The sequence below is a fragment of the Centropristis striata genome, chromosome 19, assembly GCF_030273125.1.
Source record: "Centropristis striata isolate RG_2023a ecotype Rhode Island chromosome 19, C.striata_1.0, whole genome shotgun sequence".
Classification (NCBI taxonomy): domain Eukaryota; kingdom Metazoa; phylum Chordata; class Actinopteri; order Perciformes; family Serranidae; genus Centropristis; species Centropristis striata.
In genome coordinates, this window is record NC_081535.1 from 32299068 (window position 1) to 32322893 (window position 23826).

General features: G+C 38.3%; 1 protein-coding gene across 1 annotated transcript; it reads left to right on the forward strand.

Moving 5' to 3' along the window:
* Window positions 1-1881: 1881 nt before the first annotated feature.
* On the forward strand, window positions 1882-21921 carry lmnb1 (lamin B1). The gene is made up of 11 exons (XM_059357376.1): window positions 1882-2423; window positions 7322-7478; window positions 8326-8451; window positions 10167-10337; window positions 14414-14539; window positions 15486-15706; window positions 15813-16041; window positions 16163-16267; window positions 17522-17641; window positions 18706-18813; window positions 20918-21921. Exons 1-11 carry the CDS (start codon window positions 2068-2070, stop codon window positions 20957-20959), a joined length of 1761 nt encoding a protein of 586 aa, XP_059213359.1. The 5' UTR covers window positions 1882-2067; the 3' UTR covers window positions 20960-21921.
* The last annotated feature ends 1905 nt before the right edge of the window (window positions 21922-23826 follow it).

Consider the following 23826-nt stretch of genomic DNA (forward strand, 5'->3'; position numbering starts at 1 on the left):
TACATGAAAACAAGTTTCTTGGGGTAACAATTGATTATAAAATAAACTGAAAGTCTCACATAAAACATGCACAAAGCAAACTGTGAAGAAGCATTTCAGTTCTGAATAAAGCAAAACACATTCTGGACCACAAATCACTCCACATTCTCTACTGTTCACTGATTTTACCATATTTACAAAACTGTGCAGAGGTTTGGGCAATACTTACAAATGTACAATACAATCCCTATCCATACTGCAGAAAAGAGCCATAAGAATAATTCATAATATTGGTTATAGAGACCACACAAACGGCGTGTAAACACAGTTTATGGTTTTAAGATGACAGATGTTGAATCTTAATCATACACTGTAAACAATTGTCTTGTAATGAACAGTAAAATACTGGCAGCAGGGTTGCAGCATTCTACTGTTAATTGTTATCTACTTTACAGTATGGTACTGTGATAAAACCACATACTGAATTACAGTACAATCCTGCATTTCATTGATTTTTACAGTAGACTAAAACACAGTATAGTGCTGAAGCTAGTTGCTATATTGTTGCAGTATACAGTGCAGTCATCTTTTGTAAATAGAGCATATTACTGTCTGAAAGTCAGAGTAATTAAGTCAGAGTAATTAAGGTTCAAATGTACGAAGATAGCAGTCCCAATATTGCCTTATAAAAGAAAGTAAACCAATAACTAGCCCTTGGAGTGGCCAGAGCCGGCCATCCTATCCGAGAGTATAATTCACAATGGTGAGTGGACATCTAACAGCTATGAACCTCAAAGAAGCATGATAAACTCTATCAATCATTCTAAGACATGTAGCAGCAACATTCATGTACAAAAGATCTCCGTAATCCAACACAGATTAAAATGTTGCAGTGACAAGATGCTTTTTTACATTAAAAGAAAAACACAACTTATTTCGAAAATACACAACTTATTTTGAAAATTACTACTTATTGTAGTTCCATCTTTAGCTCAGTTTTTCTTTATACAGAATAATCTGTTTTTTAACTCTGGTTACAATAGTACAAACAAATAATTAGTCTATGACCTACTAATAAATAAAAAAAACTATGTGTACATTTTATTACCATTTTGATTTCTGTGTCATTGTTTTTTCTTGGGTTTATTCCTGCTCTGATCATAGGTAACAAATGTCCGTTTCCCTCCTCCAACACTTCTTAGATAGATAGATAGATAGATAGATAGATAGATAGATAGATAGATAGATAGATAGATAGATAGATAGATAGATAGATAGATAGATAGACTTTATTTATCCCAAGCTGGGAAATTACAGTGTAGCAGCAGCATTACACACAGAGACAATAACAACACAATTAAGTAAAAAGAACAACCTAGGCATACTTCAAGCAATAAAATATAAAAATACAATAAAATATAAAGTGTCTAAAGAAGGAGTAGAATAGAATTCCAGTGCAGAATAAATATGAATATACAGTATAAAAATGTTGGTGCAATGAAACAAATAAGGTGCAATGAACAGTGTGCATAAAAAACACATAAAGTGCATAGACAGTATGTAATGAACCAGGTTATTATTTGTTATTGTACAGTACAGTTCTTCTTGCCTTTAATAGTACAGCAGACTCTATTATTCCTTCTGGTAGAGCCTGCTGTACTATCAGAATGATCTCAGGCTCAGCCGTTATCAGGGAAGTCAGGCAGCGCTTGTTATTGACGTCGGGACGTTTGGATCCACCAAACCGAGGGATAGTAACCTGGTGGGAAGTGACTCCGCCCCCTCGGGCCTTATCGGCATACGTTGGTCACAGTCGCGAGTGAACCCAGCGGTTTAATTTGAAAGAACGCATTGCGTCGAGCCTCCCCATTGGCTGGTGGCACACAACGTAAAATATCCAATGAGCCGCCATATTAGGAAGCCAAACCCCTCTTTCATTCGGATAAGAAAAGACCGGATACTTCCAGGAGAGTTTGTGGAAGTACTGGATGTTTTTAAGCGCTTGACTGTAAAGCGTTAAACGTGCGCCGTGTGTATTTGTTTTGGTTCGGCTCGTGTCTTTATTCGTGGTGTTTTTAGTCTCTAACAATGGCGACCGCGACTGGTACTCCGGCCGGGCAGAGGAGCACGTGCGGCAGCGGCACGCCGCTGAGCCCGACCCGGATCACCAGGCTGCAGGAGAAACAGCAGCTCCGGGACCTCAACGACCGGCTGGCCACTTACATCGACAAAGTCCGGAGTTTGGAGTCTGAAAACAGCGTTCTTCACCTGCAGATTAACGAGAAGGAAGAAGTTAGGAGTCGCGAGGTGACCGGACTGAAAGCCCTGTACGAGAATGAGCTCGCGGACGCCCGGAGGTGTTTGGATGACTCCTCCAAGGAGCGGGCCTGGCTGCAGATCGAGCTGGGCAAGATCAAGTCCGACCACGACCAGCTTCTCCTCAAGTAAGCCTCTTTAAATCTTTAATCATGTTATACCGTCTAATACTGACGGGACCACCCGACGACTAGCCAAACTTCAGCGTCCTCACTTTGATTTTCGAGCCACTTTTACAACATTACGCACGCACAAGTGTGTGTGTGTGTGCAGCGTTTGGGGGAGGTGACGTTACGTTGTCTCGTCTCGGAGCGCCTGACTCAAATCCAGCCCATTAACAAAACATGCTTTTGTTTCTTTGCATCGTTTGTGGCTGGTTGCAAAATACTCTTGGACATGATGAAGTCACAATATGTAAGGTATAATTCAAACAGTGGTGTCGTTGGTAATTTTAAATCATATTTTGAAATGAATGACAGTCATTTACCAGCCCACCATTGTCTGTGTTACTGAGGGAGAGAAAGAGCGATTAAGCGTTCATGAAGGTGGCATGGTGCCTTCAAGGTCTACTGGTGGTAACGTTATATCTAAGGAAGATGAACACTTTGCTGTACCCTGGGAAACAATATTAAAGGGCCCCATCATCACGACCCCAGAATCACCATAATCTGGCAAAATACAGAATAGATTACAGTAATATACAGTTAATATACTCAATACATCAATAACTGTCATCAAGTGTATTTTCATGTACAGATGTGCAAACGCTCATAGAACTACAAATGCACCACAATGTCCTTTTGTCAAGCCTCTCCCTCACATATGATGTTATGAAAACAAAACATATCAGTATAATCTGGCAAAATTGACCCACTACATAGATAATGATGATAATAGTAATAATAACAGTCATACATTTTATTTGGAAGGCACCATTCGTGGCACTCAAGGACACTGTACGAAAAGATAGAAAAATATAGGGAAGGAAGTGTCCTCAATTTTCACCAAAAAATAAGTAAACAACCACTTTCAAAGCATCCCATATATATTTACCAACACCTATTCCCAGCAGCACCAATGTATTGAGTTGATAGAACCATCACAGAGGAAGACAAGACACAAACAAAAACCAAGAATCTAGAATCAAGTAACATTTTGGTCCTCGGCTCATTTTAAACTGAAATCACCCTGAAATCACCTCAAAATTCATTTTTGAGCAACGGCTCCGATGGACAGTTTAACATATCAGCGAGAGATAACCAGATATTTAGCTTGTGCCCACACGGCCCCGGGCCCTTTAGAGGTTGTGGGCCCCTGGGCAGTTGCTCATATGGTTAATCCGGCCTTGAAGGAACAGCAGAAACACACAAACACTCACTGGCTTTTGGTATTTCGTTAAAAAACAAAAAAAACAAATGTTTTCTGGGATTATTTCAGTTGTGTGTGTGTTACACAGAATTACTGCTGAGTTGAATAATGCGTTTAGTCGTTATTTGTATACACAGTGCACGTGTATTCATAAACATTAAATATGAGTGTTTGTGCAACAGAATTTGACAGCTGTGTGTGTATGTTAGTCACAGCTGTTGACCAAAAGTGCAGTAATGGATGTCGAGGATTTCCCATTGAAAGTGTGGTTTTTCAACTGTATTTCAGAAATGAAGTAGTAGTTGACCAAATGTGTGAATAGTTGTTAAAATGCTAATATTTTCCCATAATGAACACCAACCAGTCTTGTGTTTGTCCTGGGTATTTTTATGTTACGTCTGTGTGTAAAACTAAATTGACTGAAAACAACTTTGATTTCATTAAAAAAAAATCCCATAGGAGGGTAATATGACTGTTGTTGCTTGAAATGTGGCCTTATTATAAGGGCATACTACATCCCCCAGATATACATTTACTACACACAAGTGTTGTCCAGTGTGAAGTGTCATGTGTGGCGCTGCTGCGTGTTGCTGGACAGACGAAGTATTGTGTCTGCTTCAGCTCTCTGACAGATGAACACAGGTGGCAGTGACGGCCTGTTTCAGTCACTTAGCCACTTGACATATCCCATTAGGGGCGGCTGTGGCTCAGTTAGAGTTAGAGGTAGAGTTGATTGGCCCCCAACCGAAGGGTCTGTGGTTCGATCCCTGACCGCCGCAGCCTACATGTCGAAGTATCCTTGAGCAAGATACTGAACCCCAAATTGCTCCCGATGCTGCGTTCATCGGTGTGTGAATGAATTCCCAATGGTGGCAGGTGGCACCGTTTAGGGTAGCCTCTGCCACCAGTATGAATGTGTGTGTGAAAGGGTGAATGAGTGCAGTCTGTAGTGTAAAGAGCTTTGAGTGGTCGCAAAGAGACTAGAAAGCGTATATAAGTGCAGGTCCGTTTACCATTAGTCTCCTTCATATTTATTTTCAACATGCTGTGTATCTCAGTTGTTCAATACTTACTTTACAAACACTAAAGCTTCTCTTTATATCTTTTCCTATGTAAAGATCACACTAGAGGTAAACAGGCAACCAGGTAACCAAAAGATAAATTAACACTGACATGTTTTGAGAAATTACAAGGCTCTCTTTTACTTTCTTCTGTCATCTGTCTAGAATGTTTTTTAGTTTACAAAGTATCATAATAATAATAATAGTAATAATAATGATAATCCTCTTCCGTGTACACTCAAAATACACAGAGCATGGCAGCACCACAGCTTCCATTATAATCTGCAGAAGCTGCTTCACTGATCACTGAAGCAGCGCTCTGCTGTGCAGAGGAGAGACGAGTTAAGTGAAGATATTGTTGCTAAACAGTCTCAGTAGTAAATGGCATGAAAATGTGCTGATGGATTTGCTTTTTTTGTGTTTGCTTTTAGCAAAGCTAGCCCAGATGATATCTGGTAAAAACAGCTTGGTGATGCTGTCTTACCTTTTATATTTCCCCATTTATTGTTGGACTCTATTTTAAAAACTATGCAGAGGTGCTGCATGTAATTAGCTATGACTTATGCAGCAAAGCATACATGTATTTGCTATTTTATTAGGTCCGCTTTGCTTAAACTAATGGACCAATGAGACTAATGCAAAGTGATCAGCTCTGCAGTAAATCTGGAGAATTGGAGCTCTAAGAAGTGCTTTCAATCGCAGCTGATCTTATAACTTCAGAGGCAATTTGGCTCTAGTGCTCTGATTTACTCGCCACGCCGCTTATAATGTTGTCTAAAGACAACTTAAGTTCTTGTGTTTGCTCCCTTTCCAGCAGTAACAGGTGTATTTTTAAACATGTTCTCCGTGTGGATCTACTTCAGCTCATTGAGAATCTTTCTAAAGTATTTGAGGTATTTGTTGTGTGTGGTCTTACGGGAGTGTTTGTGTGAAGTGAGAGGCTGTTTGGTCAGTAGGTTTGCCCCAGCTAGTGTTTCTCAGTAAAGCGTGAAAAGCAGACATACCACTGTACATTCCACTCATAGTTTGTCCACTTTATGAGCAGTCCCACCGCCCAGTTTAACCCTCAAACACACCATGAGAAAACAACATGACTGTTCCAGCAGAGCTCCTCCAAAGAACACGCTCATGAACCCGTTGAAACAGCTCCAGTGTTTACTTAGTGAACTCAGGGAACGGATGTTTTTATATATGAGTTTTATATATAAAAGCCTTTATGACATAAAATGCATTTATTTTGAATAATCCAAATTAAGTAACGCATTGCTTAATAACATGTATTTGCATTGTAAGTATGATATAAATGTATTGTTGTTCTTTGTTCAATCCGTAGCACTTCTATTTCTGACGCGAGTCGTTGCTAAACTGTGTGAAGCTCAACAGAGCAGACCGCACCAGACAGGAAATCCCACACAGAATCAACGTAATACACTTCCGTCCCCTTTCAAAATAAAATGCAATACTGATGGACCCTCACTGATAAAGTGGGTTGGGTACCGTTCACATTTCAACTGATTCCAGCACCGCTACCTGTAATTCAGTACAGATAACAAACAGTACATTTTTACTACTTTACCGTCTCTGTAATAAATTATCAGTTTAAAAGTTCTAAATTTCAACATTGCTATTCTGTTTAGAACATTTTGGATGAAACGTTTTTCAGTCTGTCACCAGGCCACATACAAGTAGTTAGTATTCTTTTGTCCCTTTTAATACGTTATATTAAATGTGTCAATTTAGAGGATGTGAGACGCATGTCTGAGATTAATCAATTAACATACACTTTAAGTTCAAAACACATGTACAGCGGGATACGGACGCAGATATGCATCTGTGTGCAGAATCATTGTATATATATCATCAATAGCAATTTTGAGCCTTGTTCTCATGGGAATTGATATGTCCTCCTATTCGTTGCCCTTCAGTTTTTATTGCTTCGATACAGTTACCTGAACAAATTTTAAGAAAATGACATAAATAAACAGAGCTTCAGACATCACTTTAACATACAAACACAGAGATCAGTGGAGGAGAGTTGGGAGACAACAGCTGCACTCATGGGGCAGTGTGTGGGTTTGACTCTCATTGTGGAGAAATAAAAGACTGAAGTGAGATGAATAGAGTATTTTTTTTTTGTTTGACAAAACAATTCTTGATTAATGTTAATTTTTGTGGACACAAAATGCAGTTAAACAGTTAAATCCCAATATATTGTATCAATACCATATCGCAAAATGCTTAAAATCACAATATTGTATCGTGATAAAATGGCATTGTGGGTCCTCTGGTGATTCCTGCCTCTACTGATCAATAAAAAGGCTGTTATCAGCTCTGATACGGAGTAGTTGAGACCTGATCGGTACATCCCTATATTTAGCTCTGTTTTACCACAGGTGGCTGGTGTAGTCTGCTTTATAATTTTCCAGAACGGGTCATAGTGATGTTTCAGTAGGTTTACATTAAATCCAACTGGTTTAAGCTTTTACGCCGGACATGCTGGCAACCTGTAAATGGACCCAATTATAATTTTGATACACAGATTTGTACCTTAAGTCCTTTTAACTACTACTCACCATGCCTTGTCATCTTCCTTTCAGTTACAACAAGAAGGACTCTGAGGCAGCAGGAGCCCAGGCAAGGCTGAAGGACCTGGAGGCTCAGTTGAACAGTAAAGAGGCCATGCTGACCACCGCTCTGTCTCAGAACGGAGGCCTGGAGGCCGCGCTGGCTGACCTGCGAGAGCAGCTGCAGGAGGTACAACACGACTCTAACTAGAATGTGATGAGGCTGCTGAGATCGTCTGTTCCTTTTTAGTTGTTCCTCTGATGCAGCTATTCTCAACCTTGGGGTCGGGACCCCAATTGGGGTCGCGAGATGATTTCTGGGGGTCGCCAAATCATTTTGGAAGTCAGCTCTGTCTCCACTGTGTTAAAGTGTTCATGTGTTTTAGTCTTTTTGGTCATTTATTGTCTTTTTTTTGGTCATTTTGTGTGTTTTTTTTGTCATTTTGTGTCTCTTTTTGATCATTTTTGTGGTCAATTTTTGTCTTTTTTGGTCATTTTGTTTCCTTTTTTGGTCATATTGTCTTTTTTTGGTCATTTTGTGTCTTTTCTCGTCATTTTGTCTCTCTTTTGGTCATTTTGTGTCTTTTTTTGGATCATTTTGTGGTCAATTTGTGTCTTTTCTCGTCATTTTGTTTCCTTTTTTGGTCATATTGTCTTTTTTTGGTCATTTTGTGTCTTTTTTTTCGTCATTTTGTCTCTATTGGTCATTTTGTGTCTTTTTTTGATCATTTTGTGGTCAATTTGTGTCTTTTCTGGTCATTTTGTTTCATTTTTTTGGTCATTTTGTTTCCTTTTTTTGGGTGATCTGAACTGTGCGTGTGAGATTCTGTTCAGTGAGCGGGGGTCGCGACTCAAAAAGGTTGAGAACGACTGCTCTAATGAAACAGGACTGATGTATAACCATATAACAAAGAAGTTGGTACGCTGTGTAAAATGTGAATAAAAACAGAATGTATCAATTTCAGAATTCACAGTGTGTGTATGTATATATGTGTGTGTATATATAAATGTTAACGCCTGTTTTTGTGTGTTGTCAGCTGGATTCTAGTCTGACTCAGACCAAGAAGCAACTTGGAGATGAGATGCTTTTACGCGTCGACTTGGAAAACCGCTGCCAAAGTCTGACAGAGGATAGTATCTTCCGTAAGAACATGCAGGAGGAGGTCAGTGTTTCACATTTTATCAAGTCACAGTAGAACAGATCTGGCACTGAGGCTATGACATGTACATAGTAGAATTATTCTGATGTAGATTGGCTGTAAGCCTCAGTGGGCTCTCCGATTGTTACTCAAACAGGATGAAATAGTGTCATGAATTGTTGGGGACTATTTTCAGGGGTGGACTAATCTACATTTGGTGCTCTAGTGAGTTTTTGCATCGATCAGGGATGGAATTAAAATGAAAGTTATGGTGTTTTTTTTTCGATGACAAATTCCGATATTTAGAGAGCATAGAAGCCAATGGCCAATACAATTCCTATGTGGGGTTTTTTGGCATCTGATTACATATAAGAATTTGGTAATATTATCAATGAATATGCACATCAGTTCTACAAATTTGATAACTAATGTGACAAAAAATGATGTTTAGCTCTGTTATTGTCTGTTTGCTTCAGATTTACATTTTAAAATAATGTATCAACTAAATAAATGCCCTCAGGTCGTCAAAAACAAACTTAGTTTAAAAGAAAAAAAGTGTAATTGCATTGAACAGCTTCACTCAGCAGATGGCAGCACCTCATTCCTGCAAGAGCAAAAAAATTGTAAACTTGTGTAACTAAGCAATGTGAAAGCCAAATGCAATTGTGGCACTGAAGGCTATTCCATTTTTATACTATGGAGTCTTGACATGTAAAGATAAATACATCGTACATCAATACATTGGTTTTTTCCTTACAGAACATAGTCATATGGTCAAATTGAGATCATTTAAAATGTAATAACAATTAAGAGTCACTAGATGGCATAAGGATACTTTACAGAATCAAAAATCCAACAGTGGCTTTAAAGGCAAACAGAAGCTCCTGTTGTTATATCTCTGGTCTAAGGGAGAAAGACCTGCTGCACCACTGGTGTCAAAATGATCCATCAAAGGGTGTGGCTGCAGGTTTTCATTCCAGCTAAGCAGGAGCAAACCTGACTCAACTCATTCACTCACTGATCTGTCTGCACTCAGGTGAGTTGTTGTAGCAGGTGTGCTCTTCCTTGGTTGGAACAGAAGTCTACAAGCACGTAGCCACTTCCTTGGTCAGTTTGAACTCAGTCAGCAGTTTATAGAGCCATGCAAAACCCCAAAACCTACCTGACAAACAATAAAAGTAAAACAAATGACTCCCAAAATCTTCTAAACCAAAAACGGGAGGGAAAAGGGGCTCCAACAAAAAGGCTTCTTACAGCTGTTTAGCACTTTTATTTAGCAAATAATTTGCAAATGCATATTAGTCTGGAACCCCTCAAGAGCCGTTATCAGTGGGTGCAGACTGAAATGCCTCTAAACAGACCATCAGCCAATCAGATCACTGAGGGGTGTGAGCACTGAGTGACGCAATCAGCTCCATTAATGGGCCGACAGTTAATCAGTTGGCCACTAGTTTTAACAATGAAGGATTAATAGAGCACACAATACTGAGAAATGTAGAATATCACCACATTTACATTTCAACATCACACATTGGGCTGATTGTCTCAAATCAAGGAGCCACATTATCATGATGAGAGTTTTCAGTAGGACTGCAGCTATTAATTAAGTCATATTGGGGTTTTTTTAACTTGCTGAAATTGTTTCATGTTCTAATGGAGCTTAACCAATGTTGACTTGAGTTAATCAGGACTACAACTGAAGATAACTGTCTGAGTGCTGACTGTGTGCTCTGATACAGGAAGTGAAGGAAGCCCGGCAGCGGTACGAGACCCGGCTGGTGGAGGTGGACTCTGGTCGCAAGGAGGAGTATGAATACAAACTGACTCAGGCCCTGGTTGACATGAGGGCCCAGAATGAGGAGCAGATCCAGATCTACAAGGAGAACATGGAGAGCACCTACTTGGCCAAAGTATGAGCAAACACACACTGTGTCACATAATGATAATTATAATAATAATGATAATAAGCCATTGGATGTTGTACCTGAGGGGTGTTCCATCAAGGTGGATTAAGGAAAAGCCCGGCTTTTTTTGATAAATCTCGCTAATTTAAGTGAGAGATGCATTCCATCAAAGTGGCTTATGTGACTCCCCGCTCAGTAACCATGGTAACTGATACCACTAAACTAGCCTGCTCCGGGGCAGGCTAACTGATGAGCTAACTTTAGCTGTGTGTCAATTTATTTCTGACGAGCGGAAACAAATTCCCAAAAGAAAGTTCCGTCACGTTTCTTTTCGTGCGCGTGTCACTTTTGTCATGTCCGTACAGAAAGTTTAGACTTAGTTTTTTATGTTACAGTCTGGTTTAGACCTTTTTTCTCACAATGTGACAAGGCATGAATTTACACATCTATTTCAGTTACTGTTTTTCAATTCATGCAAGTTTTTTTTGAAGGCTCAAAATGTATAATTTAAGAAAAGTGTGTAAAAGTTTTTTAGTCCTTTATTCATCCGCTGTTAGACAAAAAAAACCCCACATTAAATCCAGTCTAAACCAGAACCTTCTGCTGTGGTAAAATGTATACTTACATCATTCTCTAGTTTCTTTATCTCCAACTTAATTTATTCAATTTTTCAGTGTTTTGTACTCCATATTGAGTTTTTGGTTTTGAGTTCCCATACGCATATAACGCTTGTAGATCAAGCTGGCATCCTGATAGTTGAACATCAGATTCCAACATCATCAGCATTATTTTACTGCTAAACAGTCTCTAGGTTCTGGGACCTGTCTTATCTGGAACTACAGGTCCAATATCAAACCAGGAAACCAGTTCCCAGTGCATGAGACCAGTGGACAGTCCTGTTGTCCTGGGGACAATAGAGAATGTGTTCAGGACAAACGGAGATCTTCCAGGGATAGCTCTGGGTTGAAAGGGATTTTGTACACATATTATTTAGGGCTGTGACTGCGTGTTTTTTTTTCTTACCACAGTACCATTACCAAGAAGCAGTGTATGAGCAGGTGGCTGTGACCGCTCTGCTCTCAAATGCATTACACAGTGAAATAACATGAGATTGACCTTGTGGTGATGACGGTAACAAGCTCATCCTGTCTATCCTATCACACTTATCAACACAGACTCAGGGCAGTCTGTGGCCTAGAGGTTAGAGCAGCGGTTCCCAAACGTTTTTAGCCGCGCACCCCCTTCTATGTCCCAACCGTGTTGACGCACCCCCAATCCCCCACACCTTCAAAAAAACCGAAATGCAATAAGCTTTTTTATAGCCATATTAAAGGCAGCATGTTTAATCATGCTCAAATGAGAACACACATATAAATAAATCACCATCACAACAATGCGGTCTGGCATTTGAATTAACCTGAAACACAGTTTCAATATAATGCAACAAAGTTATGCGCAAGCTTCCACTTTTAAGAGCAAAGAGGATGATGACAGGCTCAGGATCAGAGGCAGAAAGCACACAAGTTGGGAAAATGTTATAATATTTTGAGTCGCGTTGAACAAAAATTGCAGCAAGTTTAAATGAGCGTGGAGCTAAACAACCCGTCATCATAACACAGGCTGGAAACATGGAAGAAGATAACTTCTTCTATGCTTCATTTTAACATGAAGTGCATTTTGAATAGCCTGCATTTATTTATTAAATAATATTACAGTTTTTGATTTTACATTTTACAAAGGAAATGTTTTTTTACACTTCTTTATTGTGTGGGGGGAAAAAATGTAATTGTGTAATTATCAGACCGCCATTACATGACGGCAGTTCGCGCACCCTCAGGGGTCCACGCACCACACTTTGGGAATCCCTGGTTAGAGAATCAGGATTGTAGCTGAAGGGTGGCTGGTTCTAATCCCAGGACTAACGGGGATTGAACAACTCACTGCACAGACTCAGACATATTCTGCCCACTGATCGTTATCAAATAAATGATAAGAAACAGCACTTAACTCCATATGTTTTTGTGTGACTTTTCTCCTGTAGAGCTAGCAAATTGAACATTACTATGTCCTCAACATCTGAACGGTGTCTTTATTTTACAACTACAAACTTACAAATATAGATGATAATAACACGGTAAAGAAACAATGTTTTAACTTTGGGACATTTTTTGCTCTTTTACTATCCTAACATTTGGCAAATTGTTGTCACCTGAACTGTCTTCACTCAGTTGATTTGAGCTTGATTGTAACAAAAGCCTACGGGCACGCCTAAGCTAAACTGTGTGTTAGAACTGTCAGCAGTTTTATAGAGCAATACAAAATAGCAAGCAAAAAAAACAAAAAATAAAACACATGACAGGGTTTTAACCTAATCTCCTAAACTGAAAACAGGAGGGGGAAAAATGATCCAACAAACGGCTGCTGTTTAGTGCTTTTATTTAGCAAATAATTTGAAAATGCATATAAGTCTGGAATCTCTCAGTAAATCTTTGATTTCCAAGAGCCGTTATCAATCTGAATAGGCCTACAACCAATCAGAGCAATGATGGGTGTGACCTGGCTGAGTAACAATGAATGAATGAATGAATGAATCAGTGTGCCACTAGTTTTAACAATGGAAGATTAATGGAGCTTTGGATGCGATACTTGTTGGAAGGATTCATTCATTGCTGGTTTGTCTTTGCACCTGAGATTTGCTGACAGTAAGTAGTAAAAACTCACAATTAAAGATGATAATAACAAAGAAACATTTTACCTTTGGGATGGTTGTGGCTCTTTGCTATCTTAAAATTTGGCAAATTGTTGTTCCCATAATAGCGCAACCCTGCTGCCATTAACACTCTGCTGTCATTTACTAGCTGGTTTTAATGAAATCCATACACCATTTCAAGACAGAAGCAGTATTAACGTTGTTTTGATCATGTGTCATACAGGGATTTACACACAGTGAAACCTCAAGAACTACAGGTCCTTGCAGGCTCAGCTTTTGTACCAGTGGCTTTGTCTTTGTTTGGTTGTGCTCCAGTATAATAGATTGAATTCTAACTGGACGTTTATTTGATGTGCAGAAAGCCACACAGCAAGTTTCTGACATGGTAGCAAATGCTTGGCATCACAGGATGTGACATGTTGTGGCTTTCTTTTATAAATATAGAGTTCATCTATAGTTCACTGGGTGCAGTTGGCACAAGTGCATCTTGTTGCAAGATGCAAATAAACTGATGGAAACTTTGCATTTGATAAATTACCTTCTGACTGCTGCCTTTATTTCCCTAAGTTTGCCTGCAGAACATTTAACGAAAATGCATTTTCACCTTCTGCTCGCAGACCTTCACACCACACATTAGCAGACCACATTCATTGAGCCTTTTGTATGCTGCAGTGGAAAATAAATCTCAAGACAAGAGTAGATGAGATGAAGCTTATTATAAACCATCAGAAAAAACATAGGTGGTCCAACTGCTTTTTATACTGATACTATAATAAATTATAAATGTTTTTTTAATTGCAAAATCCCCATATATGCATTCTGTAGTATATTGGCGGACCAGTTTAAATCATCCTCTTACACATCCTGGTTATACTCTTATATAACCAATATGTATAAGCAACCAATCCAATCCACTTTATTTATATAGCACAATTTTAGCAAACACAAGGTTTCCAAAGTGCTGCACAAACAATAAATACATAACACAATACAAAGAGATGTAGTAAACAATAGAACAGTAAGATGCAATAAGATAAAATAAATAAAAAATGGGATAAAAAATAAATAAAATAAAATGTAAAATGTACTGCCCGCACAAAATAAAATATGCATGAATACAATAAAAACAAAAAATCATAAAATCAACACTCTATGTGGTGTTAAAAGCCAACGAGAAGACTATTGCCATCATAGTTTACAAACACATGAACCTGTAACTGATGCATATAGAGAGCCAACATGCCTAAAGACACGTTACTAACTTCCTGCATGTCAGGAAGTGACTGACACTGCTCAGTTCCTCTTTCAGGTTGTGATGAGAAGAAAACCGTGTTGATGTTTCTCTCTCTAACATCTGTGTGTTCGTCCTCAGCTGGAGGACCTTCGTCTGTGTTCTGAGATGAAGGGAGCGTCCACCAACATGGCTCGGGAGGAGCTCAGAGAGTCCACCCTGAGGATCGAGAGCCTCAGTGCCCAGCTGGCAGCGATGCAGAAGGAGGTTGACATTATATTTTATACAATATTATTATTATTATTGTTGTTGTTGTTGTTATTTTTGTGACAATTAGAAGTTATCTCCTGAGCAAACCACATTTATCTAAGTGCTGAATCTAGTATCTTACATTTTCCAACACAGGACTATTAAGACTCATTTCATCTGATTCTAGCTGGTGGCTGCAGTTATTTGCTCTTATTGTGAAATTCAGTGAAAATACAGTGAGATGGGCTGAATTGGGCTTCCTAATAATTTTCAGTTGTTCAGCCACTGCCTCATCTGGTTTAAGTATCTGAAATGTGTGTAATGCCAACTAATGTACAATATTTGGTCCATCATTCACAAAATTGCAAGATTATTATTCCTATTGGTATTTTTAGCTCTACTAATTCATCTGCCTGCTGATATCGGCCTATTACAAATATATCAGTATCGATGTGTAAAAAAAGTTTTATAGTGACATATTAGACAACATTTACAATATAACCATCTCTACAAAATAGCCTGTCAGTTAGCTAAAAAAAAATTCAAAAATCAATTTGGCTTAAAGATTGAATAATGTGGAGGTGTAGTCTATATTAATTATTTGCAGCAGTATTGTTAGGTTAGTGTGTAGCCTGGTGAGCTGTGTTTAGGCAGGGGAAATACAAATGGAAAATACAGATGCAGATTAATTAATTTGTGTCAGATATGGCCATCGCTGAAGTGCTGAGAAAAGATGGAAAAACACACCAAATGTTGCAGTAAAAAATCTTTTTAGTGCATTTGGTGGTGCATGTACAAGGAAAAATTATTCTCAACCCTGCATAGGGTTTAGTTTTCATCTGAGCAATCATTTTATTTAAGCAGGTATCTAAGCTTTTTGCAATACATATTAAAATGTTTGCCAGCTGTGTAACACATGAGCATTAGAGCCACCTCAGACTCTGACCTCCTGGTCTTTATTCAGACTCGTGGTTGGCGTGATCGTATCGTGGAGCTGGAGGCCGCTCTGGCTCAGGAGAAGGACAGAAGCCGCAACCTGCTGGCTGATAAAGACCTGGAGGTGGCTGAGATCAGGAGCAAGATGCAGCAACAGCTGAACGACTACGAGCAGCTGCTGGATGTTAAACTGGCACTGGACATGGAGATCAACGCCTACCGCAAACTTCTGGAGGGAGAAGAAGAAAGGTGAGGAGCTCAAAGGTTTGAGGTGGTGATTGCATCAGTTTAATTCTAACTGTGCTTCTGACACACTGGCTGACCTGGATTTTTTTCCGGTGTTTCTCTTTGCCAGACTGAAGCTGTCTCCCAGTCCCTCGGCCCGTGTCACCGTGTCTCGGGCTTCATCCAGCAGCCGCAGCGTGCGAACCACTCGGGGAAAGAGAAAGCGCGTTGATGTGGAGGAACAGGAAGCCAGCAGCTCGGTGTCCATCGCTCACTCTGCCTCGGCCACAGGATCCATCTGCATCGATGAGATCGACACAGACGGAAAATTCATCTGCCTCCAGAACACTGGAGACGAGGTGAGCTCTACGGCTGCGTGCCTGGTTTTGGTGATTTAATGTTCACGTGTACAGCTGAAAATGTTCAGTTTTAAGAACCGGTACAAGCTTTGTGTCCGACTAATGAGTGTGTTTGTCTCAGGACCAGGCAATGGTCGGTTATGAGATGATTAAGACGATTGAAAATGCTTCAGCCACCTACAAGTTCACACCCAAATACACCCTGAAGGCTGGCCAGAAAGTCACGGTAAGAGCTTCTGTTTTTACAGTCTTGAATGTTTGGAGAAGAATATGCTTGAATTAAAATATACACCTTGAAAAGTGGTTGATTTTCCACATAATCTGTTGATAAGGAGATATTACCGGTACCCCTTTTTCAACCAACAGCAACCTAGTTCCAGTGATGCTGCAGGTGCTTGTTTGTTCAACTTACGAACCGTCACAGAACCTGTTTGCTTCTCCACAGTTAGAGAGTTACGTCATTACGTCACTGTATATATCTGTACATCGTCTCTATGCAAATGTTGCTCGGGGCTTCTTGAGCCTACATTGGCATCTTAAAACGACATTTACAACACATTTATGTTGTTCCTCTTGGTTGCTATTGACAAGGATTACCTTCTTATTAACAGTGAACATAAGATGTTAATGTTAAACTTTGTAATGAGCTAACGCTAGGGCGCTGGGTCTAGCTAGCTACCTAGCAAAGACTACAGGTATTGATAACATCCCAGTTAAACCCCAGCTGGGTAACTGGTTTGAAATTAGACCGTGGCTCCAAACTGACCCTCAAACTGCTCTGGTTGAAAAGGGGAACCAGAGAGCCAATGCTGGATGTGGCACACTGATTTAATCAACCAGATTGGTTTATGTGCTGATACAGGTATCGGCAATCTACTTTAGATACAATGTATTAGTTAATGTTGTCAGTAGGGGTGTGACGAGATCTTGTATTTATCTTATTTTAACTTTTATAAATTTTAGTTTCAATTTGTGGAAGGAGAAGTTTATTAAAAGCTCATGCCTACATCATGCATGTGAAGAGTTATAATAAAACATTTCAAAATGCATGTGCAACTCTGTTAAATAAAAGTTTGTTGGTCCAGTCAGATATTTTGTCAATGTAGTTTTCTTAAAATCTCGTCTCGTTCTTGTGAACCCAATATCATGTCTCGTCTCATGAGCTGAGAGTATCATCACACACCTAGTTGTCAGTGTTGTGTTACATTCAGTCATGGGGGGCCCTGAGCTCCACGCAGTGTATCTGTATCAGCAAAAACACTAACACTAACACTAATGAGTCACTGAAAGTGTTTCTGAAAGAAAAGGTTGGCGTCTAGTATGTTGTTGTTCAGTGTTTTGCTCTTGTGTTTGAAGCGTGTGTGTTTTAAAACGAGGTGCGATGCATGAAAAGAGCTTCTCAAGTCGGTCAGTGTGAGTTTTGTGTTGAATATGAGGAGGACTTTGGGGCTTTTTGAACGCTCATGTGGTGTTTGTGCAGGTTTGGGCCTCTGATGCTGGCGTGAGCTCTAAACCTCCCACAGACCTGGTGTGGAAGAACCAGTCCACCTGGGGGTCAGGACTGGACGTCCACGTGGTGCTGGTCAACCCTCAGGGAGAGGTACACACACACACACACACACACACACACACACACACACACACACACACACACACACACACACACACACACACACACACACACACACACACACACACACACACACACACACTATCTCTGTCACTGACCCTCTGATCTGTTCAGTAAGTAAAATTTATAGAACACTTTTCATACACTACTGGTCAAAAGTTTTAGAACACACCAACTTTCCAGAATTTAATTGAAAATGATGCAGTTTAATGTCTCAGTGTACTCTGAAATGAATGCACATTTGCAACATTTAAAATTCTTTATTGAGCATGATAGTGTTTTGAAAGTAAAAAAAAGATTCGAAATCACATTTTATGTTGGACTAAAGGACTAAAAAAAGACACAAAATTACCAAAAAAAAGACACAAAATTACCAAAAAAGACACTAAAAGTCACAAAATGACTTACAAAGACATGAAAAGAATTCAAAAATGGACAAGACTCCATAGAGTTAAGTTGTTAACCCATTTCTTGTTCCCTGAAAAAGGCCTACTTGTATAATTCTGAAATGTACATTATTTTTCAGTTTTTGTTAACCTTACCTTTCAATAGAAAAATTGGGGTGTTCTAAAACTTTTGACCGGTAGTGTAGATACAATCACAAAGTGCTTTACAACAGGGATAAAATGCAGTAAAATATAGAGTTGATAGAAAAAAAAACACACAATAGCACAAGAACATGTAACTTCACATATGCCCAGGAAACATCAACATCAGGGGAAGGCTTGCCTAAAGAGATAGACAGTTTTAAGAGAAAACTGAAAACATGTGGACTCTATGCACACTGCTTGCTCTGATGTACTTTCACAATCTCTTAGGTTGTGCAATAGTTTCCCATCCATCTGGACGTTGTTGTTGTTGGTTGCTCACTGTGAAAAAAGTTGGGAGGGCCATGTTTTTCAGCCAGTTGAGTGTCGGGGGGAGGGAAAAAAAGTAAAGTATCCTTGGATTATATACTTGGTGGTGTAGTTTTGATGTGGAGTGTGTTTGTCGGTGTGTGTGTGTGTGTGTGTGTGTGTGTGTGTCTGTGGCAGGAAGTGGCAAAGAGAACCACAACTTACAAGACCGCAGCAGAAGAAGAGCAGAGCGACGAGGAAGAGAACGGAGTGGAGGACTCGGAGGAAGACCTCTTCCAGCAGCAGGTGAGACCACCAGCCACACCACCACGTCAGTACAGACGTACAGGGTCTACAGACCTCTGACGCACCCTGCTGACAGTCGCATGAACCATGACAGTTATGCTTTTGTACAGAGCAGCAAAAATCACCATAGTGTTATTAGTTTATTATTAAGATCCCCATTAGCTGCAGCAAAGCCACAGCTATTCTTCCTGGGGTCCAACAGTATCAAATATACAGTTAAAAACACAAAACATAATAAAAATAAAACAAAACAAAAATTATTCACATATTAATCCATATTACACACATTTCTACACATATACATCATTACAAAATCTACTAACACATAATACAAATGTTGTATATACACCTTCGTTCTACTGCATATACATTATAATAACACATATCATATACCTATAGAAATATACTACATTCATATAAATATACCGTGTTTTCTTATTTTGATAAATACTGTTTTATTAATATTTTGAATTGCTTTATGTTAGTGGTGAGTTTGATATTTTTAGCCAGTGAATTCCATTCTGTCATACCTCTATACAGGAACGTGCGCTTGATGGCGTTAGATTTTGCTTTAGGTTATGTAAAGTTACCTACAGCTGCATGTCTGCTGATATATTTATTGATATATGTAGTGTACATGCATTACAGTGTGGAGGCTGAAATGATCTGTCATGCAGCCCTTATTGTGTGAACACTGCGGAAGCAACTATCATCCGCTCTTTGAGGACATGAGTGTGCATTTTTGTTCTCGTATTAATCTTTTTTTTTAATCTCTTTTTTTTTCTCAATGCAAGTCAATAGAGAGAATCTACAAAGTCTCTTAAAACTTCTCCACTCTCCAATGCTACAGCTGCACATTCTAGCTGCAGACTGGACTAGTTTAAGTGCCATCCATTACCACCTCACACATTTAAGCAAGCATTGCAGAATAGTGTCAACTTTCCAACAAACTTTGAAATATTTCACATTTTTGAAACATTATTGGTCTTACTCAACTTTTTCAATGACATTCATACTTATTCAACCGAATTTCCACCTTTCAATCTATTCCAGACCTGGGCATTGTCCGGCCCGCGTGAGGTTACCCAGAAATTAGAAATCAATACAACCGCAGCGCTTTTATTTTGAAGGCGATTTACGTATATCTGAGTTACCCGAGTTACCTCGGTACCTTGTCAAAAATTGACAACCGAGCTGCTATTGCTTTTTGCATAAAGTTAATATAAAAATATATAAAAATAAGACATTCCTTGGTCACCTTGAGAATCCACCGTGAAAGCAATAACAAGCATTAGCAATTGAGCAAACAAGCACTTTTACTATAGTTAAGACAACAAATATAGCCACTAATATATATGACAGAAGAAAATAAACTTTAACAACCCTTGTGTCCTGTCAGTCAGCCACTATAGAAGCCTTTTTCATACTTTATATCAACTTTATATGAATTACAACGCACTCATTATTATTTATCGTTCGTTTTTCATTTAACCGTTCCACCTGTTATTTCCTGTCACTACCTTTCAAAATTAAAGCACCTGTTTCACACTGGACAGCACCTTTTCAAAATAAAAGCATCACAACATTGTAAAACAGTAAAGGTCATTTACATTTGTGTTTAAAATAAATGGAATAGTGATATAGTGATTGGAGTATTTACTACTTTTTACTGCTATATTTGATTTACTCCACATTAACAGTCTTATCATAACATGTATTCTTATCAGTAGCAGCTCAAAACCAGATAATTTACTGTATTTTATAAAGCGATTACATTAATATTGAGCAGAATTTAGTTCAGAGTTTTGGTCCGGCCCCTGCAACCTTCGTGGTATTAGTCATGAGGCCCCTTGGGGAAATTAATTGCCCACCCCTGATCTATTCCCTCTACTTCACCTTCTTTCACATGTAAATTCAGCATTGCAGTTTAGCGTTAGCTTTTAGCATTCAAGCACATTTTCTGCAGGAAATGCATTTTCTTTTAAGGTTGTTTTTATTTTATTTTTTTCAAATTTAGGCTAGGCGATGTTACTAGTCAGTGTAACTTGAAAGCCTTTCTAGCATTGTGTTTTGAATGGTACTGTGCATGTGTGTGTGTGTGCAGGATGACCCTCGCACTGCAAAGAGAGGCTGCTCCATCATGTGATCCCGCTGCATGAAGCAGCCTCCTCCTCCTCTGAGCCCAGCCAGTCTGCTGCCAACTGTGATGCTAGAACTATTTTTCTATCTTTTGTAGTGTATTTCAATAAAAAAAAAACAGGTTTTATTTCTCATAAAAAATGCTTTTGGTAGATATGTTTCTCATCTGAAAAAGCAAAATAACATGGTTGAACAAAATAGCATTTGTAGTTCAGAACTATTTTTCTTTTTATAAAAAACCATGCAACAGGTAGTTTAGCTCAAGGAGTGACTCGTTCTGGTATTTTTTAAATGTTTTTTAATTTTGTGATATTTTATATTTTATCTTATTATATTACTGATGCTATATTTTAGGCTCAAAGAAAAACCACAGGGTGTCAGTGATTAGATAAGTTTGGGGCTGGTTTTAGATCAGTTTTTTCTTTTATTTGCTCCAAACCTACTGTATTTAAAAAATGAAACTGACAGGACAAGTACACTAAAAGCTCTGCAGTAGCAGGAAATGATGTAATACATCACTTATTACATCACTCTGGACCTTTACTGGACTAGATGTTCTAGTAGAAAAAAATTGAAAATGCTCTGATTGTTTGATTGTATTCACAAGGAAGTCTGAGGGCAATTGGAGTTCAAGTTGCTGAGTCCTCTTAAACGCCCCCATGTATAAAATGTAAAACTGCAGGTTTGGTGGTTAGTCATGATAGTTTAAAAAAAAAAGTTCTCACCTGTGGACATTAGGAAATGGACAGGAAGCAATAGCCAGCAGCAGTTTTCAGCAGGGTGTTTTCTTTATCTCCAATTTAAAAACCTGTGCCATTAGAAACATGACGTGTTCAGATGTTTGATGATTGTATTCTTAAACTTTTGATATTCTAAGTGATTGAAGTACTTTTTGTGTTTTGTCTGTTACTATGCATGCTGTGGCTGTAATCATCATCATATTTGAATGATTAAATACGTTTTCTTGTATTTGTGTTTGACTTGTTTTTCACATGTCTTTCTCGTGGTTCCATAGAAGATTAGTCAGTAAGACATAGATTAGTAACTAATTATTCAAGCATACTTTTTTTTTTAAAGGATAACAATAAAAAAAATGCATACAGCCCTGTATTTACTATTTGATATCACCTTATGCATAAAGCGACTTTACCAAATAAGCCAGGCTTTTTTCGATTACAGGACATTTTCAGTTGGTTAGTTTCCGTAAAACAAATTCAGCATAGTTAAAGCTCAGTAGGTATGGAAACTTATTGTTTATTGAATGGAGCCCCATTAGCTGACGCCTTGGCGACTGCTAGTCTTCCTGGGGTCCCTAAAAAGACATAGAAAATGACATACAAACAACATAAAAACAGTACATACAAACTCAATTAATACATACATGCAATACTGTTAAAAAATTCTACATTCATATTTACCCGACAAATGTTATACTGCAAAAATCATTAATTCAGATGTCTATAGTGTCCATATCAGCTGTATACACTTATCATTTGTCATTTCATTAGAGAACATTTAAAAGGAAGAATCATCCGGCTAATGCTGGGAAACTAGTTGGATTACTTTATGTATCATGATTTTGGTTATCAAGAAAACCATGGAAAATGGCTAGATATCAGCCCCTAAATTAAACTCTTAAGAGCTATTTCTGTTATTATATTTGTTCAAACAAATGCACCTTTATTTGTACCAGGCATTAAAATGAACAAGAAATTGAAGAAAACAAGGGTGGTCTTATAATTTTTCCAAGACTGTTGCTCCTCCATTAAAACAGTCTCTGGAGCAATAGGATGCTCTCATTCTCACTGAGCACCAATGACATCAATCCCTTTAGCCCTTACCACGTTGTTGAACAACACTTCTGAACTGGAAAGTACAGTTAAAACTCATTGGGGAGACTTTTCAAACAGTAGAGCACTTGCCCTTTGCGGTGGATAAAATTTGATAGATTGTGAAGAACAGCAAGTTGTATTGGTTAACAGTTGAACTCTAACCTCTAGAGTGGTTCAGGTCTCACTTGTCATTCTTGGTAAACCTGTATCCTTTTCAGTTCCTCTCTCATGAGTCATTCAGGTTTCTATCTGTGCTGTTTCTTAGTAAAGAGAACAGTAAGGTTAAAATGTATAGATAAATGTATACATAAATAGGTTATAAATAATTGATGATTAATGTGTGATTAATTAAATGAAAGTTGATAGAGCTGATAAGTATAATTATTCAATTAAACAAATTATAATTAAATAGGACATAAATGCATATCATGAATTATTTTCTACAGTTTCCTTCCCTTTATTCTTCCTTATATCTACACTACCGGTCAAAAGTTTTAGAACACCCCAATTTTTCCAGTTTTTTATTGAAATTCAAGCAGCTCAAGTCAAATGAACAGCTTGAAAGGGTACAAAGGTAAGTGGTGAACTGCCAGAGGTAAATAAAAAAAGGTAAGGTTAACAAAAACTGAAAAATAATGTACATTTCAGAATTATACAAGAAGGCCTTTTTCAGGGAACAAGAAATGGGTTAACAACTTAACTCTATGGAGTCTTGGGCTATTTTGTCCATTTTTGAATTCTTTTCATGTCTTTGTAAGTCATTTTGTGTCTTTTTGCATCTTTTTCTGGTCATTTTGTGTCTTTTTTTAGTCATTTTGTGTCTTTTGGTTTTTTTTTTTTGTCATTTTGTGTCTTTTTTTGGTAATTTTGTGTCTTTTTTTAGTCATTTTGTGTCTTTTTTTTGGTCATTTTGTGTCTTTTTTTAGTCCTTTAGTCCAACTTAAATTTTGAATCTTTTTTTTACTTTCAAAACACTATCATGCTCAATAAAGAATTTTAAATGTTGCAAATGTGCATTAATTTCAGAGTACACTGAGACATT

Bases quoted from the DNA above. Each gene is read 5' to 3' on its own strand.
- lmnb1 (XM_059357376.1), top strand. From the start codon at position 2,068: ATGGCGACCGCGACTGGTACTCCGGCCGGGCAGAGGAGCACGTGCGGC. The intron at 8,452-10,166 runs GTCAGTGTTTCA...GCTCTGATACAG, and splicing joins GTAAGAACATGCAGGAGGAG to GAAGTGAAGGAAGCCCGGCA. The intron at 17,642-18,705 runs GTACACACACAC...TGTCTGTGGCAG, and splicing joins TGGTCAACCCTCAGGGAGAG to GAAGTGGCAAAGAGAACCAC.